The following is a 22,737-nucleotide window of genomic DNA, read 5'->3' on the forward strand; positions in this document are numbered from 1 at the left end:
GGCCCTTTAAGGGCCGAGAGGTGCGCGGTCTCTTTAAGGCAGGTCCTGGTGGTTTCTGTTTTCTGAAGGAAGTGACGGGGGGTGGGATTGAATGAAAAGTGCAAAACAGAGTCTCGGAGCTCCGGAGTCGGGGGCCGCGGGAGGCGCCGCGCTGGGACTGGGAGGCGGACCGGCCCCGGGAGCGCGGAGTCCGCCTCGGAGCCGCCGGGGGGCGCGCGGCGGAGCGCAGCCCACGTGCCTCGGCGCCACGTCGCTGGCGCCCCGCGGCTGAGCCCCCAGCCCCAGGGGGAGCCGCGCCCGCGCGCCGTGAGCTAGCCTCCAAGTTCAGGCAACGTTTGGCCCCGCAGCCCCCTGCCCGCTCGCGGCGCGCCGGGACCGCGAGGGCGGCGGCGGCTCCCGGGGATGCGCCCGCCCGGCCGCTGCGGGGTCCCCCGGGCGTCCCCCGCGCTGCTGCTCCTGCCGCTGCTCGTGCCGCTGCTGGGGGCGCCGCGCGGCGTGGGCGCGGGGGCCGGCGCTAGCTCGCCGTCGGAGCTGCGGGTGCGGGTGCGGCTGCCTGACGGCCAGGTGACCGAGGAGAGCCTGCAGGCGGACAGCGACGCCGACAGCATCAGCCTGGAGCTGCGCAAGCCCGACGGCACTCTCGTTTCCTTCACCGCCGACTTTAAGAAGGTGAGGCACCGTCGGTTGCCCGGCGGCGAGGCGGAGGGGGAAATCTGCGTGCCTGAGAGGGTCCCGTCTGCTGGCCGGAGAACTGGGCCAGGAGAGGGACAGGGACTCGACTTAGCCAAGGTCACGCGGGCTCTTCTCCACACCTCTTTGCCCTGCTCCCCAGCGCCCGTCATTCTCCCCCACGAACTGCTCTGCTGCCCTTCAGACTCTCCCTTGCGGCCTTTCACCTTTTTACCCTGGGCGCCCAGGCCCTCTGACCAGCTGGCTCCGCACTTCCTCTTTCAGGTCTCCCCGCGCCCTCCAGGTGCTGACCCTACTAGAGTCAATGTTAATAACCCTGTTTCCCTTTCTGGAGTAATTCCCTCAGGCTTTATCAGGAAAAAGTCCTGGGCCAGGCATCAGAGGTCCCGGGTTCTCACTGTGACCTAGGGCAAGTCCCTTTCCTTCTCTAGGCCACCTTTCACACCTCTGTACAGGAACAAGAGGGTGACTCCAGGTCTCCCAGCCCTGACATCTTGGAGTCTATGTACCACCTCTCCTTGTTTCACTTCCCTGGGCTGGGGAAGGGGGTTCCTGGGTGGAGCTACGTGTCCCCCAGGCCAAGGAGAAGCCACCTCTTCTCTTTGGAAGGAAAGTCTGGGGAACTTGCAGTGGAGGACCTGGAGAGAGGCCCTGGGTGAGGTCCCCAGGCTCTGGGAGAGATGCCACCTCTTACCCTGCTTGAAGGGCTGACCAACCCTCAGTTTTGGCTCAGATTCTGGGGAAGGGGATAAAGACCAGCCTGTCCTGTGTGTGTGTGGTGAAGGGAACAAGTAGGTGGGAAGGGTGTGTGTGTGTGTGTGTGCGTGTGTGTGTGTGTGCGTGTGTGCGTGTGTGTGTGTGTGTGTGTGTGTGTGTGTGTACACCAGTAGGTGGCAAGGGGATAAAGACCAGCCTGTCCTGTGTGTGTGTGGTGAAGGGAACAAGTAGGTGGGAAGGGTGTGTGTGTGTGTGTGTGTGTGTGTGTGTGTGTGTGTGTGTACACCAGTAGGTGGCAAGGGGATAAAGACCAGCCTGTCCTGTGTGTGTGTGGTGAAGGGAACAAGTAGGTGGGAAGGGGGTGTGTGTGTGTGTGTGTGTGTGTGTGTGTGTGTGTGTACACCAGTAGGTGGCAAGGGGATAAAGACCAGCCTGTCCTGTGTGTGTGTGGTGAAGGGAACAAGTAGGTGGGAAGGGTGTGTGTGTGTGTGTGTGTGTGTGTGTACACCAGTAGGTGGCAAGGGGATAAAGACCAGCCTGTCCTGTGTGTGTGTGGTGAAGGGAACAAGTAGGTGGGAAGGGTGTGTGTGTGTGTGTGTGTGTGTGTGTGTACGTACACCAGTAGGTGGCAAGGGGATAAAGACCAGCCTGTCCTGTGTGTGTGTGGTGAAGGGAACAAGTAGGTGGGAAGGGGGTGTGTGTGTGTGTGTGTGTGTGTGTGTGTGTGTGTGTACACCAGTAGGTGGCAAGGGGGTAAAGACCAGCCTCTCAAGTAGGTGGGCCTGGTCCCCTGGATTGTGAGGTGGGGTAGAGAATGGAGGTGCTCAGGGTTATCAGGAAGCGGGCCTGGAAGGGCAGCGAGTAACGGTGACCCAGGGGCAGGAACCCTGGCGGGAAAGAAGGTGGGTGAGGTGTGGCACTCAAGGGAGTCTCCTGATCAACTGGAGCATGCTCCCCACCTCCCTCTCCTGTAGAAAGAGGCCCTGGGAGGCTCTAGGGAAGGGAGAGGGGAAGCCGATGAGACGGCCAGCAGTGGGGAAAGCCCAGGGCTCGGGGGCAGCTATCTGAGCCGCCTCTCTCTCCTTCCTCTTGGAGACCAGAGCTTGAGAGGAGTCAGGGCAAAGTTTGCAGAGTCACCTAGGGACCCAGCCACATTGCCATAGATGATATACCAGGTTAGGGGCCAACGATCCCATAGACAGTGGAGGTGGGGCTTGACGGCTGCTCTGTCCCTGGACTATTGGGCTGTCACTGACCAGGGATGCAGGGAGACCAGTTGAGGGGGTGGGGTGGGGGTTGGCGTGCTTGAGTGTTGCGATTGGGAGGGCTGTGTGATCCCTTCCGTACTGAGCAGGCCTAAGCTGGGTTCTCAATTCAGGCAGGGGCAGGTGAGTGTGTGAGTGGAGAGCGGGAACCTGACAGGGCAGGAACACCTCCTGCCTCCCCGCTTAAACTCCAGGGGAATTTTGTCAAATCTGTTCTTTTCCTGGAAAACCCAAATAGGGGAAGCAGGAGTCTAAGCATCCCCTCCAACCTGCCACTGAAACCCTTTGTCCTTGAGAGTGAGCCTCAGGCCAGCCCGGGAGTCTCCCACCCTCCTGCCCCACTGCGCATTGTTCTGTGGCAGTTCAGGAACCCTCGAGAGACTTCCCCATCCCTGGGACCACTCCAGCAGCCAAGACTGTGGGTAGGACACCCGTCAGAGAGTCAACAAGTAGGGCTCAGCTTTTATAGCCTCTAGCTGCAGCTTGGAAGGTTTTATTGCTCTATCCTGAGGGTAGGGGAGAGGCCAGTGGCAGTGGGGTGCAGGCCTGGGGATTGGGGCTGAGGGTAAAGTGAGGGGCCAACTGCCCAGTTAGAGAATCCATTTGGAACTGATTGTAAGAGCCTCATTTTAATCCCCGCAGCAGTTCAAACCTCCCTGCAGCTTTTCAGAGTAACCTCTGACCCAGAAGCTGGCATTTCACACCCGCCCTCTGGCATCTCCAGTTTCATCAGCAAGGGAGGGAATTGAGAGTGAAAATCACCGAAGGGAACCAGCTTTCCAAGGTCCCTTCCTACTCTGGATTTCTCAGCTGGCCTGGGGTGGGGTGGAGTTGGAGAAGGCTGGGGGTGGAGTGGAATAGCCTTTATCCCCACCCTAGTCCATGGTCTGCATTGGCCAGAGCAGCTTTTATAAGGGATCTTTTTGGAGTGGGTCACCTCTCTTGTTGCTCGCCCAGTCCTCAAGGTCTCTGGCAGATTTCCAAGAGAAGCTTCTATCTAGAAGTAATGACTTTTCTTGTAGGAAAAAGTCCTGGATCTGGTGTTTCTTTTATTCCACGTACCAAATCCGTTTGGGGGTGGTTTGGGAACAGTCCCTAGTCCGTTTGGGGATAGTAACATTGGCCGCTTTGTCACCTTTGGGAAACAGTCCAAACTGAAAGGAGACAGACGTAGTTTAACTCTGGGAAAGCTACTTGATCTCTCCAAGCCTTCATTTTTTCATCTGTAAAATGGGGATGATAATGGTACTGTTCCCATGGCCATTGTGAGAACTAAACTGAGCCACGTACAAGAAATACTCACTGTGTATCATCTGCCGTACCCAGTGCTCCAGAAATAGAAGCCACCGACTTTCATAATTATCACTGGCTCACGTCACATCTCAGCAGGGACCCTCTGTGCTAAGCTCGGGTGCAACGATGTTGAACAACAGACCCAAAGTCACACGGAAAGACAGCACTGAGCCTATAGTCCCTCATCAGAACCTTCTCTCTGAAGCTCCAAGTATTAGAGTTCCCCCGCAGAACAGAAATAATAGAAGAGAAATACACCCAGGCCCGCAGAACAGAAATAATAAGACGGAAGTACACCCAGGTGGCTCAGTGGTAAAGAATCTGCCTGCCGAGCAGGAGACATGGGCTGGATCCCTGGGTGGGGAAGATCTCCCTGGGAGAAGGAAATGGCAACCCACTCCACTTTATTCTTGCCTGGGAAATCCGTTGGACAGAGGAGCCTGGTGGGCTACAGTCCACTGGAGTTGCAAAAGAGTCGAACACGACTTAGTGACTAAACCACCACCACAGAGCTGTAGAAGAGATTTTATTTGAGGGGTTGTTGGCTCACACGATTATGAAGGCGGAGAAGTCTGTAGTCTGTCAGCTGGAGGCCCAGGAAGGCCTGTGTCTTTCCAGTGTGAGTGCAGAGGCCTGAAAACCAGGAGCACTGACGTCTAAGGGCGGGAGAAGATGGATGTCCAGCTCACGCAGAGAGAGCAAATTTCCCCTTCTCCACCCTTTTTGTTCTTGTCACGCCCTCAATGGATTGGATGATGCCCACCCACTCTGGCAAGGGCCACCTTCTACTCAGGCTCCTGTTTCACATGCTAGTATCTTCCCAAGACACCCTCACGGACACACCCAGAAAAGATGTTTTATCAGCTCTGTGGGCATCTCTCAGCCCAGCGAAATGTACACGGGAAGTTAGCCATCACACTCCAGAGTTGCTGGCCAGCCCCTCCGCAGGGAGCAGTCATCCCTGTTGTGTCCTGCTACTCAGGGCAGCAGCAAGGCCCCCTGTGCTGGATGCAATATAGCCCTCCTCCAGCCGGTCGCACCCCTGTCCCAGCGCCCTGTCCACACCCCTCCAACCCTCTGCCTCCTCCAGCACTACCTGGCCCTCCCCACCCTGCCACGCTGGACCTGAAGCCAGTAAAACTGTCACAGTGATCAGCCCACTGTAGGACACAGAGCCCGGGCAAGGATCACACACTCCACAAGGCCCTCCAGGCTACCAAATCACCATCGTGCGTGACTGTAAGCCCTGCCCACAGGCTGCTGACCATCAGTTCAGGGCACAGCTTTCAAAAACCATGCTGCAGCTCGGTGGCTCCCAAACTTCGCTGCACATTTGAATCGCCTGGGGAGCTTTAGAAAACCCAGTGCCTCCGCTGCACTCCAGACCAATTAAGTCCAAATGTCTGAGGGTGGGAACCAGACAGCAGGATTTTTAAAGAGCCCCTGGTGATTCCAATGAGCAGCAACGTTTGGGATGCCCTGACAGAGTTGCTCCAGGGATGGAGGGACTTGGAGGAGGCGCGAGGTTAGACTGTGAAATGAAGGTCAAGCCCCAACTCAGTCATTTAGTTGAAACCTGTCTTTCTATCCACAATGACCCTAATGTGTTTAAACGCGACCCAGGGCCGTGTTCTCGGTGGCCTCAGCACAAGAATGCTGATTCATCATATGGTCTCTGTAGGCAATGCTCTTCTTTATAATCCAAAGCCTGTGCATGTAATCATACCCAGATGTACAGACTCACTGGGCATGTCACCATCCTGACTCTCCAGCCCAGCTTTTGATCTGACAGTCGCCTTGGTCCCCTTCCCCCAGGTTGCTGTCCCCATCCAAGTTCTCTTCCCCTCTGAGTATCTCTTATCATCTGAGTGTCCAGAATCTGGGGGAGGGGGATGAGTCATGTTCAGGCGGTGTGGTTTGGTGCTGACGGGGCAGGGAGGGTGGGACTGAAAGATAAGAGAAAGTCATGTGTAGCTACAAAGGGCAGGTGGGGGTGGTGGTGAACCATGGCTGCAACAGGAGGAGGGAGAAAGGAGCCAGACTCCAAATGTGTGGAGGGTGGGGGCCAAGAGGGGCCACGGGCTGGAGCCAAGATGTGTGTGTGTGTGTGTGTGTGTGTTAGTTGCTCAATCATGTCCGACTCTTTGTGACCCCATGAACTGTAGCCCACCAGGCTCCTCTGTCCATGGAATTCCCCTGGCAAGAAAACTGGAGTGGGTTGCCATGCCCTTCTCCAGGGGATCTTCCCGACCCAAGGACTGCACCTGGGTCTCCCGAATTGCAGACAGATTCTTTCCTGCTTGAGCCACCAAGGAAGCCCAGAGCCAAGATAAAGGGGTCCATACAACAGGGCGGGTCAGCTCGAGGTCACTTCAAGGGACCCATGCCCTGGGCACCCATGCCTTGGGGGGTGGGGGTCAGAGGAAGGAGCAGTCCAGAGAGCACAGTCATCCGTGCCTTGGGGGCTCCTCGTCTGGGTAGGGGGAGCAGCTGCGGGCTGTGAGAGAGTCAGCAAAGATAGGGAATGTACAAATGGCCAGACTGATACCTGCGGCTGTTTGTTCTAACAGGATATCTCATCACAGGGGTGTCAGGCAGGACAGCCTCTGAGGGTGCAGTGTCCGCCTCCCCAGCTTAGGTTGGGTCCCTGCAGTTTGGTGATCAGTAGTGGAGGCACGTGATGGAGAGGGTGTCTTTCGGGGAACAGATTACGGTAGAGGTGCTTTCAGCAGAGGCCCAGAGCTTTGTGGTGCCCAGGGCATTTCCCCACGGGAGTTTATGAGGAGTCATCAGAGAGAATCACCTGGCTTGTGCCCGTGGGGCCCCAGGTTCTAACAGCAGTCCCTCTGCCGTGTCTGAGGAAGCCCTCCCTGTGTTAGGGATCAGCAGCCCTGCCCCAAGGTGCAGCCTGGCCTGTGCCTCCCACTCTCTGAGTACTTATGTCCAGGTGGAGTCCTGGCAAAGGATCCCGGTTGTCCAGTGAGGACTGCCACCTGGGACATGTGAGTGACCTTCTGTTATTGATGGGGGAGAAACGGAAGTGAGGGTCTTCCTGTGAGGCTTCCCAAGGGTCACAGAGGTGGTGCCGGTGAGACCGAGGCCAGCTTTGAGGGAAGAATCACAGCTGTCTGGGTCTCACACACTGAGTGGTCACTCAGATCACACACTGACAGTGGCATTCACGCACCTGGCCTCATTTGATCCTCACCACTACATCGAATGGTGAGTATTGCATCCATTTCGCAGATGTGCAAACTGAGGCTCATGCCTGTGTAGTGACTTGGACAAGATCAGTAGCTAACAATTCAGGATGGGGACCCAGGTATTCTTCCACTATGTTCTGACTGCCTGTGCTTGCTGTGACATATAAATGGGCTCCTTCCCGGAGGCTGAAGAAACCCAAACATGGGAGGGAAGAGGAAGGAGGAGGCTGAAAAGAGCCTTGGGGCAGAGGGACACATCTATGGAGAAACTTTCCTGCTTACAGACTTGGGCTGGACCCCTCCCCGGAAGCTCACCACATGCCCCACAATGAATTTTGAGTTTTGACCTCTTCACTGAGCCTGGGATATTCCCTTTTGCCCTCCCGCCGTGGCTCCTGGAGAGACCATGGGAGTGAGGGGACCATTTTTTAAATAGATACTTCTAAGCACTTGCGGTACATTTTTCTGCCCTTGACCAGCCATGTGGCTTGACAAGTCACTTAACCTCTCTGAGCCCCAGGCTCAGACACAACACAAATGGCATATGACGGCTTGGAGACATGTTGTGAGAAGTGAGTAAGAGGCCTCAGCAAAGCAGAGGCCAGCAGAGGCAGGTGAGAAGAGAACTAGCAGTTCCAGCCAGGGCCCCAGCCCTCCTTCCTAACACAGCCAAGCAGATTGTTCCTCTTCTGGGGACCCAGGCATCCTTAGGACTCCCGTCCTTTCAGTTAGCAAGTGTTGAAGTGGCTGGCCCCCACAGGGGGGCGGGAGGAGATTCTGATGAAGGGCTGGGGGCGAGGGAGGGAGGCGCTGGGGCTGGGAATGCGAGTGAGCGGGAAGCATGGAGCCCCATCTCAGGAGCCCTGAGTCAGCGGGACGTTGGGGTGCATTTGATCCACATAAAGCCACACATTGTTCCTGGAGCAGTCGGGACAGTGGTGACCTTTGGAATTTGGCTGACGGAGCGCTGGGGGCCTGGGGGAGGGCAGGGGGCACTGCCCCCAGCAAGTGGTTGCACGGATGACCTGTAACAGGGAGTCTCTGTGTAGGCATAGCCTCTGGGGTCTGCAGGCATCTCATAATGGGGCAGCCTGCCTCCCCAGGCACCAGCCGGGGAGTGTGCTTGGCTTGGCTTTGGGTTGATTTCCATTTGCCTCTGTGCCTCTCCAGGGGTCCAGCCAGAGCAGCCCAGGTGCTCCTGTGCCTGTCCTGGGGTGGCCAGTGTGGGGTGAGGAGGGCCCTGCTCCCTGGCTGCCCCTCCAGGCTGACCTCTCACCTCCCAGCACAGGGAAGCCAGCCCCTCTCTAGGTATAAAGCGGCTCCAGCCAGGAGCCGAGCAGTAAATATTTGGGTTGGCTCAGGATGGGCCTCAAAACCTCATACTCCGGTGTGCCAGGAAGGAGAGCGAGATGGCAGAGGAAGCTCCCAGGAGACGGTGTGTGCCATCCGAGGGGCAGGGGGAGAGAGGAGCAGGTGCTCCGCGGGGACCTGGAGCGTGGCCTCCAGCCTGGGCTGTGTAACCACAGTGCCCCAGAGGTGGGCTGGGAGAGGGCTTTTGAGGGAAGGTCAGTTCCACCATGGGCTTTCCTGGTAGACTGGCTGGTAAAGAATCTACCTGCAGTGCAGCAGTCCCCAGTTTGATTCCTGGGTGGAGAAGTTTCGCTGGAGAAGGGGTAGGCTACCCACTCCAGTATTCTTGGATTTCCTTGGTGGCTCAGATGATAAAGAATCCACAATGTGGGAGACCTGGGTTCGATCCCTGGGCTGGGAAGATTCCTCTGGAGGAGGGCATGGCAACCCACTCCAGTATTCTTGCCTGGAAAATCCCCATGGACAGAGGAGCCTGGCGGGCTACAGTCCATGGGGTAGGTAGCAAAGAGCTGGACATGACTGAGCAGCCCAGCAGAGCACAGGAGCTCCACTGTCTGGCCCTCTTTGTTTTCAGTTCCCCTGTGGTCCAGGGCTGGGTGGCAGCGAGGTCTGAGATGGGAGAGCCTCCCCGCACTTCCCCATGGTGGGCTTTCTGGAAAAGGTGGCTGAGGAAGGGCGCTTGGAGTCGGGGGGAGCTGGGAGCTGGCGGTGGGAAGGAGGGCAGGATGAGTCGGGGGGCGGTCGGCCAGGCTAGGCTGGTGAGGTGAACTGGTAGAGGCCAGTGTGAGTACCTGGAGGTAGGTGAGTGTAACAGCCTGTGTGCGGTGGGTGCAGAGGCTGATGTGTAAGAAGGCGTGGAAGATGCTGTGTGTGTGTGTGAGAGAGAGAGACTTTGGGGGAAGAAGGGAGGGCGGGAGAAGGGTGTGGAGAGACTGTGGGGAGAAATGGGCGTGTGTGACTACATGCAAGGGGTGCTGCGCTGATCAAGAGAAAGGGGGTGACATGGAGACTCCTGGGAGAGGCCATGGGGGCGGAAACATGCTCCTAGGAGCAGGGGTGCAAGAGAGGAGGGGCCTGCGGCCGAGCGGAAGTGTGGGCCCCAGCACAAGGGGCGTGGGGGGCCTGGGTGCCGCTGGGTGAAGGGTGGGAGATCGTTGAAAAATCAGCACCTCTGGGTGAAAGCTTGTGGCCACGTGGCCCCTGAATGGGGGCAAGCAGGTGTCTGTCTGTGTGTACAGTTACGATTCGACTTGGCTGTAACATAAAACCCCACAGCAGTCAAAACAAGAGAGGCTTGTTTCCCCCTTTCATTCTGGAAGCTGGCAGTCGGGCTTGTGTGATAGCGCCAGGGTCATCAGCGCTCCCACGGGCTCTGACTTCGGGGTCGCCTCCTGTCCCCAACACCGAGCTTTCCCTGGAGCCTCTCCCCCGGAAGGCAGCAGCAGAAGCCTGGCTCACGTAAGTGCAGAGGGCTACCCCCTGCCTTTCCCAGAACAGCCTTCTCCCTGTGAGATACAGAGGGTTAGGGCAGGGAGTGGATGCAGGGGAGAATGGAATATCTGGGAGAGGGCTCAGCGGGGAGCTGGGAAGAGCAGAAAGATCACGCGGTTGAGGTAGAAAATCTGGGCGCCTGGGGCTGGCCCTGCAGCTAGGTGACCTTGAAGGTCACGTCCCCTGCTGGAACCTCACTGGAGCATGAAAAAGCTCCCCTGAACCTCTAGAAGCCAAAAGCGTAGCTGTAGCTGCCAGTATGCAGGAGCCTGGGTACAAGGAAGCCCAAGAAGAACTGTCTTCTTGTTGGGGGCAAGAGGTTTCGATCGAGGCCCCAGAGCATGGGTGCCTTCACTCAGCTTTGTGTTAGACTGAGGACAATGCATAGATAAGGTGGAGCCGCTGTCCTGAGCCAGGGGCTCAGCGTGGAGGGCCTGGGGGACTTGTTGCCCAGGCAGAAGACACTACACGAGGACTGGTGCCCTTCCAAGGTGTTTAGATAAGATGCACGCTGGCCTAGCACAGCTCAAGTTTCTGATTCAGCTCTAAGCCAGGGATTCGTGCATGTCACCTCCAGGCTGAAAATCCAGTGATTATTTCCAGTGGTCTGCTAGATGAAGCTCAGACTTTCACTGGGCTCTCAGACCCTGTCCCTGCCCTCCCACCAGCCTCTTCCTTCCACCACTGCCTTCCCCTCCCTCCCTCCCTCCCCTCCCTGGTACTCCCATCACTTTCCTTAGGACCCTGGCCTGCTCTTGTGTGTTCAGTCCATCCTTCATTTATTCATTTCCAGATATGTATTGAGCACCTGTTGTGTTCTAGTGGGTGGGGATACACTGCAAATAATATACTATCCCAGCCTCAAGGAGTTGAGTCTGGAAGGAAAGACAAGGAAAGAGGTCCTTCCAGACACAGTGGGAGGAAGGTAGGGATTGGACCTGGCCAACTCTGCTGGAGAGTTGGTGGGGGTGATGGATGCATGTGAACTGAGTCCTGAAGGATGCTGGGCAGGATGGGACAGGGCATCCCCGACAGGCATCACCTCATAGAAAGGCACATGGCCTCGCTTATTCTGGAAACCACCACCTCTTTGGTTCAATGCTCAGAACTGTCAGCAAAGATGTGGATGCCAGCCTCTGGGGGGTACACTTTATGTAAAGAAGCCTTGGAAGGGCATTGTGTGAAGAGATGGATGAGGGGGCATTAAGATGCCTTTGTACACCCCAGCTTCTGTAATTTATTCATTATTCATCTTCTGTAATTTATTCACCTGAGGTTTCCCAGGTGGTGCTCATGGTAAAGAACCTGCCTGCCAATGCAGGAGGTGCAAGAGACGCAGGTTCGATCCCTGGGTCGAGACGAGCCCCTGGAGGAGGAAGTGGCAACCCACTGCAGTATTCTTGCCTGGGAAATCCCATGGACAGAGGAGCCTGGTGGGCTGCAGTCCACGGGGTTGCAAAGAGTCAGACACGACTGAGCACACAGCGCACACACACACATTTTCTGTAATTGCCTCTCTCTTGCCTAGAAAGCCCCCTATCCTCTCATTGTCCAGAACCAGTGAAGTATCCTTCAGTCTAGTACAGGGGTTCCCAGCCTCCAGGATCTAGTGCCTGATGATCTGAGGCGAAGCTGATATAACAATAGCAATAAAGCACACAACAAATGTAACGCGCTTGAATCATCCCCAAACCATCCGTCCATGCCTGCCTCCCCCGCCCCAACCTGGTTCGTGGGGACATTGTCTTCCACGAAACCCGTCTCTGGTGCCAAAAATGTTGAGGACCTCTGCTCTAGTAAGTCTTCCCTCCCTCCACCCCTCCCAGCCCCATGCCTAAAGGGACCGGAGCCCTAGAGTCGGACACAACTGAGTGACTTTCACTTTCACCTTTACCCTATAGCACTTTGCATAAGCCTCAACCCTAGGCCTCATCATGGGCGCTGACTTCAGTTGTAGGTCAGCTTCCCCTATGAGTCCCTTGAAGACTGGGGCCCTGACCTTGGTGTTGCCTACTGCCCTACCCTGCCGCCTGTGAAGGCCCTGCCCCAGGTGATGCTAGTCAGCGCTCTCCCACCGATTTGCTGATTACCTGCAAGCTCCAGCAGAGTCACCTGACTTCTCTGGGGCTCTGGTGTGTCTCTGGAAGAAAGCTCTTTTTCCTTGCCTCTGCAGGTCTGGAGTTGATCACAGTTGGAGCTAGGCCAGGGATTGCAACAATTCTAGAGAAAAACTGAGGGAGTCCAGCCCATGCTGTTCTGAGACCTTTCACTCATCTTTCCTCACAGGAATTCCTTGAGGTGTAGGTATTGTTGCTTGTACTCATTTTACACATGTGGAAACTAAGATACAGAGAGGTCAAGTGAATCCCCCAGGATGACATGGCGTGTATCAGCAAAGCCAGGATTTGAATGTGGGCAGCACTGGCTCCAGAGCATTTGCTCTTAACTATCCTGCTCTCTGAGAACCTTTAAACCACCCACAAAGGACTTCAGCAAATCCTCAGTACAGTAAGTTCCCTACATACAAATGAGCTCCCTTCTGGGAGTACGTTCATAAGTCCAGTTTGTTCATTAAGGCCATCAAGGTTAGCCCAGGTACCCAACTAACACAGTTGGCTATATAGTACCGTACTGTCTTGGGTTTATACTTTTCACACAAATAATACATTTTAAAAAACACAAAAAGTAAAACATTTTTAATCTTACAATACCGTACTTTGAAAAGTGCAGTAGTACTGTACAACAGCTGGCATACAGGGGCTGGCATCGAGTGAACAGGCAAGAGGAGTTACCGAATGGAGGAGGGAGAGGAGGTGGGAGGTGGTGGAGCTGAAGGATCATCAGAAATAGGAGACGGAAGGCAAGCTGCAATTTCATTCATGCCTGACGTTGATGGCTCGGGTTCTGGATCCTTGCTGGAACCAGATGCATCTTTGAACATTCACAGCTTGAAAGTTCGTATAGGGGACTTGCTGTATCTCTGTGACCATCCCCTCTGTGTGGCCCAGTTTCAGCCCTGGTACCGTCCCCTCCTCTTCTTCCTGGTGGCCTGCTCCTGGGGGGCTGGAGGTTCCTAGGAGCCCGTGGAAGAAGAAGCCTTATAGAAACTGCCCATCTTGGATGTCCTAGCCTTGAGACCTGGGCCTGAAAAGCCTGCCATGTGCTCTTCCCAGCTGTGTCGTCTGCCTTGGGCATTAGGCCGCATCTGGGTGGATCATCCCAGGGGATTCTTGGGCAGGGAGGAAAGCTGGGGGCTTAGCATCTGGTCAGATGTTCCCTGAAGCAGGGGGCCCTCTCCCCTGCCCTGTCCTCTGTGCTGGAGGGAAAGGGGGCCCTAGGAGTGAGTCTGAGGTGTGGGGAGTAGAAGGTAGGAGAGACACTGGTCATGATGATGGAGCCACAGAGATCCAGCTGCTTGGACTGCTGTCTCCCTCCCAGGCTCAGCACAGGGAACTTGGTTTCCTGGAGATACAGATTAAGAAGGTTGGAAAATTCAGAGTTTACAGAGGCCCTGGGCAGAGCAGGAAGAGGGATTAGAAAGGTGATCCTGTGTCATCTTACCCTGATGTTTGCATCAGATGCTGTTGACTGTTAGTCACACACAGCCTTGAATGGGAGCCACCATCGTCCCGGGGCAGGTCTGCAGAGGACACGCAAACCACACGGCAGGAAGAGGGCCCTGCGTTCTCTTCTGTCACTCACTGGCTGTGTGGCTGCGGGCAGGCCACACTCTCTCTCTGGGCCTGAGATTTAGTTTCTTTAGAAAGTGAAAGTGGTAGTTGCTCAGTCGTGTCTGACTATTTGCAGCCCCAGGGACTGTAGCCCACCAGGCTCCTCTGTCCATGAAACTCTCCAGCCAAGAATACTGAAGTGGGTTGCTGTCTCCTTCTCCAGGGAATCCTCTTGACCCAGGGATCGAACCTGAAGCTCCTGCACTGCAGGCAGACGCCTTACCATCTGGTCTGTAACTGGGCATCAAAGACATTGGATTAGTTGACCTAGAAGCAGTTGTGCATTATGGTTGTGAGAGTTTGGATTTTGGAGGCAGGCTGCCTAGGTTAAAAATTTTGGCTGCATTTCCTCTTGGTCTCATGACCTTGAGCAAGTTATCCATTCCAAACACAGTAATAATCATAGTTCCTACCTCCTGTTGTTGTGAAGATTTGAATGGGACAGTATATCCTTTTTGACTCATGGTAACAGTGACTTCTCCCTTCCAGTTATAAACTTCAGTAAATCTTTGTCCTGCAGAAATAAATGAGAGACATAGAGGAAATCTATCTCAACAAGAAATTCTCATCCCCTTGCTTCACCTGCAGTCAGGTTACCATTTTGGTAGCATTTTGCTGTTGTCATTGACATTGTTATTTAATCTAGAAGCAGGGAAAATATTCTGACAGATTTTGTTCACCCCCTGGTCTGCTCTAGAATTTTAAATACTTTCTCTGGCTAGTGGAAGATGGGTAGTGTCCAACCAGGAGGCCAGCTCAGGGCAGCCCACAAACCACAGGCTATGGCACGTGCCTGTGGTATCGGAGAAGATGCTGTGAATATCCCAGATGGCATTCTCTTCAAGGGTCATGGCTGAAAATATGCGGACTTTGGATCCTGCCTGGGGGTCCTGCCAGGGACATCCGCCTAACTCAGCCCCAGGAGGGGAAGTCTGGTATCAAGTCTCCCCTGGCAAAAACTGAGCGGAAAATGCACCCAAGTACCAACTCCAGTCTCCCCTCAGCCGACCTGAGGGTGTGGAAGATTGGATGACCGAGGCTTGGCGGGGCAAGGAGAGTCTAGCCTCATGGCCCGAGAGCGGATTTCCTGCTGAGAGGAAGCTGTGGTTACCCGAGCTGTGATTCACCTTCCCTCCAAGCCTGGGACCAGGAGGAACCTAACATAACCTTTCTCACCAGCTGGGCCTCAGTCTCCCTGTCTACTACAGTCTTGGTGGAAAATCTCCCTGGACACTCCCACCCCTCAATGTTCCAGAGACCATTTACAGTGAAGGGAAGTAGCGAAAGTCCTTGTAGAGTCAGAGGAATTCCAAAGGGCATGGGGGGTGGGTGGGGACATACTTCCCTGGTGGTCCAGTGGTTAAGACTTCGCTTGCCAACGCAGAGGGTACCAGTTTGATCCCTGGTCAGGGGGCTGAGATAAGATCCCACATGCCTTGGGACCCAAAAACCAAAACAGAAGATCGAAGCAATATTGTAACAAATTCAGTAAAGGCTTTAAAAATGGTCTACATCAAAAGACTCTAAAACAAACAAACAAAGAAAAGGACAAAAAGGGCACGGGGATTTGTGGGATGATAGCACTGACCAGTCACCTGCGGTGGGCCAGTGGCCCCAGCCAGCGCCGCTGGGCGCTTGACTCAGGGCGGGCATTCTCTGTGTTTCCCTTCACACCTCTCTATCCTCACCACAACCCTCCGGGTAAAAGTGGCATCATCCCCACTTTACGAACGAGGCTTAGAGAAACTGGGAGGTGAGCTGGATGCCACTAATACACTGCAGGCTTGGAGGGGAACCCTGGGCCCCTCACTGCCTACACGGGAATCCAGGGGGGCCCCTCAGACCCTGTTCTCAGAGCATTTCACTTGGCAGGAAGCGCTCAGTGAACCGAGATGTTTGGTGAGTGAGCCTAGGGCACGGTCGTTGAAGGATTCGCATCTACGTAGGCTCTATACCCTCTGTGTTGGTGCAGGACCACTAGGGTTCCTGGAGGAACTATCAGTGTGACCAGGGTCCCTCCCAGTCAGGGCGGATCTTCACACACTTAGACCACTGCTGACTGGGACCTGCTGATGTCTCATCGAGAGCCATCAGCCAAGGCACAGAGCTGGGTGGGAGCAAGGGATACCTAGGGTGCCCAGGGTTTCAGCAGCCAGTTTGGAAAGGGAACCCCATCCCACAGCCCCTCTCCCTTCTTCCTCTGCCCCTCTCTGGCCTCCCTGATTCACACAGTGAGTCAGTGACAGGAAGGAGCCCTTGGCCTGCTGGTCAGGCCATTAGTAACCCCATGGGGAAAGGGGAAGTGGGGAGGGAAGGGGAAAGGTGAGCCATCACAGCACCCTTGGCAACAGCTGCCGCTGTGTCTGCCCTTAACCCCATCCTGACCCTGCCACCTTCATCTGAGATGCTGGTATCTAGGAGCCTGGATGACTAGAGCACTGGGGGCATTCTCCCCAAACCTACTGAATGGGAAAGTCAGGGAGAGGAACTTTGAAATCTGTGCTTGTAAAACGTGCAGCCTCTGCCTTGTGACACCCTGGTCAGGTGGTCGTAGGGGCCCTGACTCACCCTGATCAGGGAACACGGGGGTGCCACAGAAGGGAAGCATCAGCTGTGAGTAAACCAGGTGCCAAAGGGGTGGTTTCCTTTAAGGTGAAGTTCCGTACTTTTAAACAGCCTTGTTTTTGGAAAGCTTTCTAGCGGTACACTATGTGAATTTTCCAGAAGGCTTTGGAACATCTGGGGTGTGTTCTTTTAAGTCACGGGTTTAATGGGAAAGAAAAAAATTCCCAGGACAGCGGGAGGGAGGTATCCATTGCAGGACAGTGTCCAGGCCTGTGTCCCCAGAGGGAGGGCAGTCTGAGCTGAGCACTGTGTGTGTGGGGGCACTGGTGAGGAGACCTCACCCCCTCCAACCAGCCCCCATCCTTCTGCCCTTCCCCATCAGGATGTGAAGATCTTCCGGGCCTTGATTCTGGGGGAGCTGGAGAAGGGGCAGAGTCAGTTCCAGGCTCTCTGTTTCGTCACCCGGCTGCACCACAATGAGATCATTCCCAGTGAGGCCATGGCCAAGCTCCGGCAGGTGAGTGCCCACCCCAGGCCTGCCCCAGAGCCCACACACACCCCTGCAGCTGAGCCCTGGCCTGGACCGCACCCACCCCAGCCTCAGTCTCCCTCCCTGCCCCATCCACCTAATCCCTGGCCACACACTCAGCCTCTAATCCTGAACCCCCTGATTATGCCCCAGGCCACACCTGATCCCATAACCCCAGATCCCTAATCTGCACCGAACCTCTATCTCTCAAATCCCTCCTGCCCCCAACCTCAGTCCCTCCCCATTTATGATGGAGGCAAGTCAGATCTGCCTTCAGCTGTGGCACTGCCACTCACCATCTCGGTGACTATAGACACGTCACCTCCCAAGTCCCTATTTTCTTTGTTTTTTGGCCACGCCACAGGGCATGTGGAATTTTAGTTTCCCAACCTGGGATGGAAGCCATACCCCCTACATTTGAAGCTCATTTTTAGCCACTGGCCCTCCAGGAAAGTCCCTCAAAGCCCCTGTTTTCTTACTGAGAGATGGGTTACAGTGAGAATTAAGTGGGATGGAGCATGTAAAGTGTTCAACGCAGCTCTGGAACCCCTCAGCCTGTTGCCTGCTCCCAGTCCCTTCCCTGACCCCGGGCCTCTCGCCAGCCTCAGGTAAGCCCCCTAAACTCTTCAGCAGGACCTGTCCTAGGTCCCACCCTTCTGTCTGCTTTTCCCAGAGAAATTCAGTTACCTGGATGTTGGGAAGTACAGGACGCCAGCGGTCATTGACCCTGGGACAATTGGCCCGGCTTGCCCACCAACAGCACCCCCCACCCCCCAGCAACATGTCAGAATTCTCCCTTAGGTCTCAGAGGTCAGCTCAGTGGCGGGCTGAAAAGGCTCAACGGTGCCTTGGGTATCAGCTTTTCCACCGTTTGGAGGGGGGCTGGTTCCCCCTGACTGTCACCCTGCAGGTGGCCCCAAGGATCTGAAGGCAGCCAGCCTGGGCTTGTCTGACAATCAGCGACCAGGGAAAGAGTGGGCAGGGGGCTGACTGAGGCCGGGTGGGAACAACTCTTCTCTTCCACCCAGAAAAACCCACGGGCCGTCCGGCAGGCTGAGGAGGTGCGGGGGCCAGAGCGAATGCACATGGACATCGCCGTCAACTTCAGCCAGGGGGCGCTGCTGAGCCCCCATCTCCGCAACGTGTGTGCCGAGGCCGTGGATGCCATCTACACCCGCCAGGAAGATGTCCGGTTCTGGCTGGAGCAAGGTCAGCTGGGTGCGGCCCACTGCTGTATCACCTCAGATATGATGGGGAGCAATGATGAGATACGGGAGTTCTCCACCCAGCTGGGACTGGTTGGGGAGGGCTTCCTGGAGGAAGTGGCGCCTGCGTGGCTCTTTATTAAGGGGAGTCAATGAAAGGGATCGATTCCATGTAGGAACACGCAGAAAGGTGACTCTGCTAGGCCCTGGGGAGGGAATTCCCCAGGCAGCTCCACCCCCCTGCCCCATCTGTGCCCTGAGTGAGAACACAGGTGAAACCTGTCGAGGACATGCGCAGGAACCAGGGTCTGGATGGGGCCCAAAGACACCTGTTCCCACCTGGCTACCTCTGCTGCCGCCTCTCAAGAGTTCAGCTCCACTCCTTCACTTCACACCTTCTGGGGACCCAGCGTTTCTCCCCCAGGACCCTTGAGAACGCCTCCCATCCTGGTGTGGTCCCTGCCTTCCTGGCCTATGTGACCTCACTCCTGGCCCATCTCCCGGTCATCTTTCCCAGTCCTATCCTCGGTTCCTCTCTGTAGGGAGGGCAGAGAGATGTCACCATTCCAGCGCCAGGTCCCTGGTCCTTCTGCCTGGCTGGCTGAGCATAAGAGAAATGCCTGCTCCTCCCAGGGCACCACTGGATTTAGAAATGCCCGACAGAGCTGTGGCCGTGCCCCCGACAGCACCCGCCGCTCCCCTGTGGGCTACACCCCAGACCAAGGTGCAAGCCACATGCTGTCCCCCAGGGACCAGGGGCTGGCCCCTCCCGTGGTCATTGAGCCGAGCCTGGGCTAGGTTGCTGCTCTGTGCCCCCAGCACCCCGCCCATGTGTGCCCTGTGTGCTGGTCACCCTGACTTCCCCAGCATGTTTGTGCTGGCCCTTCCCTCCCTGGCCCTCCTCAGATACCACCTCCTTTAGAAGCTTCCCTTGCTTTCCTGCTCCTTCTCCCCACGCCTCTGTGCCATCATGTCCAGCACAGTAATGGTTTTAAGCGTAGGGTGGCATGGCACTGGCAGGGGCAAGTGGAGGCCTTGAAGTCAGACAGTCCTGAGTCCCTGCTTACTGTGTGACGTCAGCCAGGCCAATAACCTTTCTGGGCCGTTTTCTCATCTGTAAAACAAGGGTGATAACACTTAGCTCGTGGGGGTGCTGGGATGCCCGAAGGGGCCATGTGGGGAGGCCCCCGCCCCCCCTGACCCCCGCCTTCTCTCCCAGGTGTGGATGGCTCTGTGTTCGAGGCTCTCCCCAAGGCCTGGGAGCAGGTGTCGCTGCCTCGCTGCGGGCAGGCGGGGGACCGCGGGAGGCCCTGCGTCTGCCGCTATGGTCTGAGCCTGGCCTGGTACCCCTGCATGCTCAAGTACTGCCACAGCCGCGACCGCCCAGCGCCCTACAAGTGTGGCATCCGCAGCTGCCAGAAGAGCTACAGCTTCGACTTCTACGTGCCCCAGAAGCAGCTGTGCCTCTGGGATGAGGACCCCTAGCCAGGCTGGCACGAGGGGTGGTCCCCGAGGCAGCTGCCCGGGACCCACTGCCCCTCTCCCAGCCGCCAGAGGGGGTGCCCCCCCACCCCCAACACCCGAGGCCTTATTGCTCTTCCTTCCGTCACCTAATCCCGGAGCCTCTGGCCCCCTCACCCGTGACTGTGAAGGGGTGTGGTGTGGCAAGGGTTAACTCATGAAGGCAGCCCCCACTCCTGCCCCGTGCCTTCCTTGGGGACCCAGGGAGAAGGGGGCTTCTCCAAGCTTGCCTCCCCTCCTCCATCTCCCCTAAGTGTTCACTTTCAAGCACCCAAAATGTGATGGCCTGTGACTCTCCTGTTTAACTCTTCGCAGGTTTAGACCCTGAAAGGTGTCTGTGCCTGTCGTACCCACCTCCCCACACACAGCCCCTGCCCCACCGTTGGGAAGGACCTGGCCCCTGTGCACCGTCCCACTGTGCAGCAAGGAGGGGAAGAATCATTGCACCAGAGGGGGCGCAGCCCCAAGCACGGATCTCAACGCCTTCCTCTCGCTCTGGCCTCTGAGGCCGCCGTCCCCACCCTGACACAGACCGTACGTGCCTTTCTGCAAACCTGGACTTTGCCAAGGGAGCAGGTGCCGGCTTGTTTCCTCTAAACGGAAATATTTTTGTAAGGTTCTGGGACAGGGAGGGAGCATGAAGTATGAGGAAAACTTGAATTCCAGATTTTTAATGCAAAATATTTATCATTTGTACCAGAAATAAAAGTTTAAATTTTTACTTGACTGACAGCTGTAGACGCAGAGTTCTGAGAGAATCTTTAGCCAATGCTGCCACCTGGTGTCAGGAGACGTGTCCCTGTCCAGGGAACCGTCTTGGGGACAAGCCCGTCTAGGGACAACTCCTGAAGCACCTACTGTGTGCTCAGTCTTGGCGGGGGGAGAGGGGAGGATGTAGCTGGGGGTGGCTATTACTAGGAAAAGCTATGACAAAACTTCTACACTTAAGATGAGACAGACACAGGTGGGTAAGCAGTAAAAGACACCGTGAGATCGATGAAAATTCTGAGCCAGACCACTCCAGGGATCAAATCCTGGAAACAGGTTTATTGTTGTTTTTTTTTCCTAGTTTAGGGCTTCTCAGGTGCTGTTAATGGTAAAGAAGAATGCAGGAGACATAAGCGACCCGGGTTCGATCCCTGGGTTGGGAAGCTCCCCTGGAGGAGGGCATGGCAACCCACTCCAGTATCCTTGCCTGGAGAATCCCATGGATAGAGGAGCCTGGCAGGCCACAGTCTCTGCTCTCACGAAGAGGCGGGCATGAACGCAGCACACACTCGCTGAACTGTAATTGATTTACAGGGTTGAGTTAGTTTCTGTTGTACAGCAAAGTGACTCAGTTGCACACACACACATATATATATTAGTTTGCATTTGTTACTCCCAAACTCCCAATCTGTTCTTCCCCACCATCCCTGCTCCCGTGGCAACCACAAGTCTGTTCTGTATGTCCGTGAGTCTGTTTCTGTTTTGTAGATACGTTCATTTGTGTTATATTTTAGATTCTACGTGTAAGCGATATTATATGGTATTTGTCTTCCTGATTTACTTAGTATGATCATCTCTGGGTTCATTCATGTTGCTGCAAATGGCATTTTAATTCTTTTTTTCTGACTGAGTAGTATTCCACTGATACATGTACCACTTTTTTTTTTTATCCATTCACCTGTCAGTGGACATTTAGGCTGTTTCCATATCTTGGCTATTGTAAATAGTGCTTCTGTGAACATAGGGGTACATGTATCTTTTTAAATTAGAGTTTTGTCTGGATGCATGGCCAGGAATGGGATTGCTGGATCATATGGCAATTATATTTTTTAGTTTTTTGAGGAAACTCCATATTGTTTTCCATAATGGCTGTACCAATTTACATTCCCACCAGCAGTGTAGGAGGATTCCCTTTTCTCCACACCCTCTCCAGCATGTTATTTGTAGACTTTTAAATGATGGCTATTTTGACTGGTATCTCTAATTTTCTTGAAGAGATCTCTAGACTTTCCCATTCTCTTGATGAAAGTGAAAGAGGAGAGTGAAAAAGTTGGCTTAAAGCTCAACATTCAGAAAACTAAGATCATGGCATCTGGTCCCATCACTTCATGGGAAATAGATGGGGAAACAGTAGAAACAATGACAGACTTTATTTTTTTGAGCTCTAAAATCACTGCAGATGGTGATTGCAGCCATGAAATTAAAAGATGCTTGCTCCTTGGAAGATAAGTTATGACCAACCTAGACAGCATATTAAAAACCAGAGACATTATTTTGCCAACAAAGGTCCATCTAGTCAAATCTATGGGTTTTTTCCAGTAGTCATGTATGGATGTGAGAGTTGGACTATAAAGCTGAGCACCAAAGAATTGATGCTTTTGAACTGTGGTGTTGGAGAAGAGACTCTTGAGAGTCCCTTGGACTGCAAGGAGATCCAACTAGTCTATCCTAAAGGAAATCAGTCCTGAATATTCATTGGAAGGATTGATGCTGAAGCTGAAACTCCCATACTTTGGCCACCTGATGCGAAGAACTGACTCATTGGAAAAGACCCTGATGCTGGGAAAGATTGAAGGCGGGAGGAGAAGGGGACGACAGAGGAAGAGATGGCTGGATGGCATCACCAACTCAATGGACATGAGTTTGGGTGAACTCCGGGAGTTGGCAATGGATAGGAAGGCTTGGCGTGCTGCAGTCCAGGGGATCGCAAAGAGTCAGACATGACTGAGCAACTAAACTGAACTGATTCTAACTGGAGTGAGGTGATACCTCATGGTAGTTTTGATTTGCAGTTCTCAAACAATTAGCGAGACTGAACATCTTTTCATGGGCCTACTGCTGGCCATGATTCTCATTTGCTGTGCAGTCTTGATTTGTTACTTTACCTCTCTGCACCTCAGCTCTCAGCTACAAAATGGGCTTAACTGTGAGACTCCAGCGGATTTTTATGTGTTAAGTGCCCTTCACAGAAAGCATGCTCACTGTGCTAGCTGCCATTAATATTGTTACTGTTCATGAGAAGAGCAGCAGTTTCCTCATTTATAAACCCAAGACAACTAAGCCAGGCATCTTTTTAAAAGTCATCTACTTTGTAAAAAAAATTTATTACATATTTTGGCAGTGCTGGGTCTTAGTTGTGGTATGCAAGATTTTTTTTTTTTTTAGTTG

At 54.7% G+C, this 22,737-nt stretch overlaps 1 protein-coding gene across 1 annotated transcript; it reads left to right on the plus strand.

Annotated features, from left to right (window-relative positions):
• The first annotated feature begins 402 nt into the window (after positions 1-402).
• On the plus strand, positions 403-20,300 carry OAF (out at first homolog). Its single transcript, XM_052653060.1, has 4 exons — positions 403-669; positions 16,709-16,843; positions 17,884-18,064; positions 19,280-20,300. Exons 1-4 carry the CDS (start codon positions 403-405, stop codon positions 19,543-19,545), a joined length of 849 nt encoding a protein of 282 aa, XP_052509020.1. The 3' UTR covers positions 19,546-20,300.
• The last annotated feature ends 2,437 nt before the right edge of the window (positions 20,301-22,737 follow it).

Source organism: Budorcas taxicolor, chromosome 15 (assembly GCF_023091745.1).
Source record: "Budorcas taxicolor isolate Tak-1 chromosome 15, Takin1.1, whole genome shotgun sequence".
NCBI classification, from domain to species: domain Eukaryota; kingdom Metazoa; phylum Chordata; class Mammalia; order Artiodactyla; family Bovidae; genus Budorcas; species Budorcas taxicolor.

Excerpts from the sequence above, each read along its gene's own strand:
- OAF (XM_052653060.1), top strand. The coding sequence starts at position 403 with ATGCGCCCGCCCGGCCGCTGCGGGGTCCCCCGGGCGTCCCCCGCGCTG. Across the intron at positions 670-16,708 it reads TCACCGCCGACTTTAAGAAG|GATGTGAAGATCTTCCGGGC; the intron begins GTGAGGCACCGT and ends CTTCCCCATCAG. Across the intron at positions 18,065-19,279 it reads CCGGTTCTGGCTGGAGCAAG|GTGTGGATGGCTCTGTGTTC; the intron begins GTCAGCTGGGTG and ends CTTCTCTCCCAG.